Source organism: Passer montanus, unplaced genomic scaffold (assembly GCF_014805655.1).
Source record: "Passer montanus isolate IOZ18808 unplaced genomic scaffold, ASM1480565v1 scaffold224, whole genome shotgun sequence".
NCBI classification, from domain to species: domain Eukaryota; kingdom Metazoa; phylum Chordata; class Aves; order Passeriformes; family Passeridae; genus Passer; species Passer montanus.
In genome coordinates, this window is record NW_024366860.1 from 338224 (window position 1) to 341056 (window position 2833).

General features: G+C 68.5%; 1 protein-coding gene across 1 annotated transcript in view; it reads left to right on the forward strand.

The window, feature by feature from the left end:
- DENND4B (DENN domain containing 4B) overlaps window positions 1-206 on the forward strand; it is a 13170-nt gene extending 12964 nt beyond the window's left edge. The window contains exon 19 of the mRNA XM_039710193.1: window positions 3-206. Within this exon, the coding sequence (XP_039566127.1) occupies window positions 3-95 (93 nt within the window). The 3' untranslated portion in view covers window positions 96-206. The remainder of the gene's footprint in view (window positions 1-2) is intronic.
- The last annotated feature ends 2627 nt before the right edge of the window (window positions 207-2833 follow it).

Sequence of the window (2833 nt, forward strand, 5' to 3'; positions counted from 1 at the left end):
CGGGCCGGGACGAGCAGCGGCGGCGCCGGGCGCAGCCCCCCAGCGCCAAGGCCTCCGAGTGCCGCCGCGCCTTCGGGGCGCCCCCCGAGTGCTGAGCCCCCCGGCCCCCGAGGCCTGGACGGGAGAGGGACCCCGAAGTGGGACAGGATCAGAGAGAGAGACCCCCGGGAGCCCCCCAGAGCGCCTGGACCAGAGAGAGAAACCCCTGGAACCCCAAAATGGGACAGGATCAGAGAGAGAAACCCCAAAATGCGCCAGGACCGGAGAGAGAGACCCCGAAATGGGACAGGACGGGAGAGAGAAACCCCAAAATGCACCAAGATGGGAGAAGGCAACCCCAGGAGCCCCCCAAAATGTGCCACGGCGGGAGAAAGAAACCCCCAGGAACCCCAAAATGTGCCAGGATGGGAAAAAGAACCCCCCAAAATGGGACAGGATGGGAGAAGGGACCCCCAAAATTGGATGGGAACGAGCCCCGAAGTGGGGAAGGGACCCCCGGGATGGGGAGGGGGCTGAGGTGGGGAATGGGACCCCCAGGACCCCCCTCAAATGCTCCAGGGTGGGGGGAAAGGATCCCAAGGGACCCCCAGGACCCCCTCAAATGCTCCAGGGTGGGAATGGGACCCCCAGAACCCCCCCAGGGTGGGGAGCAGAGCCCCCCGCCCCCCCCCAGGCTCACGGCTACCCCAGGAGGCAGAAGGGACCCCCAGGACCCCCCTCAAATGCCTCAGGATGGGGAAAGGACCCCCAGGACCCCCCTCAAAATGCTCCAGGGTGGGGGGAAAGGATCCCAAGGGACCCCCAGGACCCCCCTCAAATGCTCCAGGGTAGGGAAGGGACCCCCCTCAAATACCCCAGGAGGCAGAAGGGACCCCCAGGACCCCCCTCAAATGCCTCAGGATGGGGAAAGGACCCCCAGGACCCCCCTCAAAATGCTCCAGGGTGGGGGGAAGGTGGGGAATGGGACCCCCAGGACCCCCCTCAAATGCTCCAGGGTAGGGAAGGGACCCCCCTCAAATACCCCAGGAGGCAGAAGGGACCCCCAGGACCCCCCTCAAATGCCTCAGGATGGGGAAAGGACCCCCAGGACCCCCCTCAAAATGCTCCAGGGTGGGGGGAAAGGATCCCAAGGGACCCCCAGGACCCCCCTCAAATGCTCCAGGGTGGGAATGGGACCCCCAGAACCCCCCCAGGGTGGGGAGCAGAGCCCCCCGCCCCCCCCCAGGCTCACGGCAGGGGGCTTTGGTGGCCACTGAAGGGGTTTGGTGGCCATTGAGGGGTTTGGTGGCCATTGAGGGGGTTTGGTGGCCATTGAGGGGTTTGGTGGCCATTGAGGGGGTTTGGTGGCCATTGAGGGGTTTGGTGGCCATTGAGGGGTTTGGTGGCCACTGAGGGGGTTTGGTGGCCACGGGGGGTGTTTGGTGGCCATGGGGGGGGTTCGGGGCCGCCCCCTCCCCTCGCACTGTGCAATAGCAGCCCCCGCCCCAGGGGCCTGTAAATAAAAGCTGCTGCGGTATTTTCCCCGCTGCCTCCGGGAGGATTTGTTTCATTTTGGGGCGTTCTGAGGGTGCGGAGCCCCCGGGAGCGGCCGTGAGGGGAGCTGAGGCCGGGGCCGCCATCTTGGGCCCTGGCACGGCCCGGGGCTGCCCTCAGGCCGCCATCTTGGATCCTGGCACGGGCCGTGAGGCCTCGCTGGAGCCGAGCCCCGCCTCGCCGGGCACAGGGGGGGTTCTGCCCGGTGTACCGGAGCCGGAGCTCCCCCCAGAGCCGCGCGCGGCCTCGCACCGGCGCCACGTGAGGCGGAACCGGGCCGGTGCTAGGCCCGGGGCAGGTACGGCGGCTGCCAGGGGTCAAAATTCCCCCGCGCGGCGGGGGAGAAGCCGCGCGCCGCCACCGCGCGCCGCTCGCGGTGCCCGGATGTTCAGACTCGGGGACCCATTAAAGGCGCCCCGCGGGGAAGCTCGGCGCGTTTCTATTGGTGCAGCGGGACGTCAATCTTCGCCGAGACAGCCAGTAAAATCCAGGAGGCGGGCTAAGAACGGATCGCAGCGATCCTATTGGTGCGATCTCATGCCAGTCTGCCCTCCCCACCAATGGGCGTCGCGGCTGGGGTCGGGAGGCGGGGCGGGCGCGGCGGCGGCGGCGGCCAATCAGCGGCATTGTTTGTGGTGGTGCCGGTTGCGCTCGGCGGCGGCCGCGTCTGCTCCGCCCGCCCGGCCCGGGACCCCCGGGACCCCCCGGGACCCGCCGGGACCCCCCGGGAACCCACGGGAACCCACCGGGACCCCCCGGGAGCCCGCCGCGCCCCCCCGCGCCTTGGGGGGGATGAGGGCGGATTTGGGGGGCTGAGGGCGGATTTTGGGGGGCTGAGGGCAGCAGCAGAGTCCGAGGGGCTGCGGGCGGTCCGGGCTGAGCTCTGGGGGCGCGGGGCTCGGTTTGGGGGGCTCAGCCCGAGGGGGTGGGCGGCGGCGGAGCTGCGGTGTGGGGGCACAGCTCGGGTCTGGGGGGCACAGCTCGGATCTGGGGGGCAGAGCCCCGGGATTTGTGGGGGTAGATCTCGGAGATTTGGGGGGAGCAGAGCCCCGGGATTTTTGGGGGCAGAGCTCAGATTTTGGGGAGCAGAGCTGAGGGATTTTGGGGGACAGAGCTCGGGTTTAGGGGAGCAGAGCCCCGGGATTTGTGGGGGCAGAGCTCGGAGATTTGGGGGGAGCAGAGCTGAGGGATTTTGGGGAGCAGCACTCAGGGATTTTGGGGAGCAGGGCCAGAAGAATTGGGGGCACAAAGCAGACAGATCTGGGGAGGTGAAGAGCTCGGATTTTGGGGAGCAGAGCTC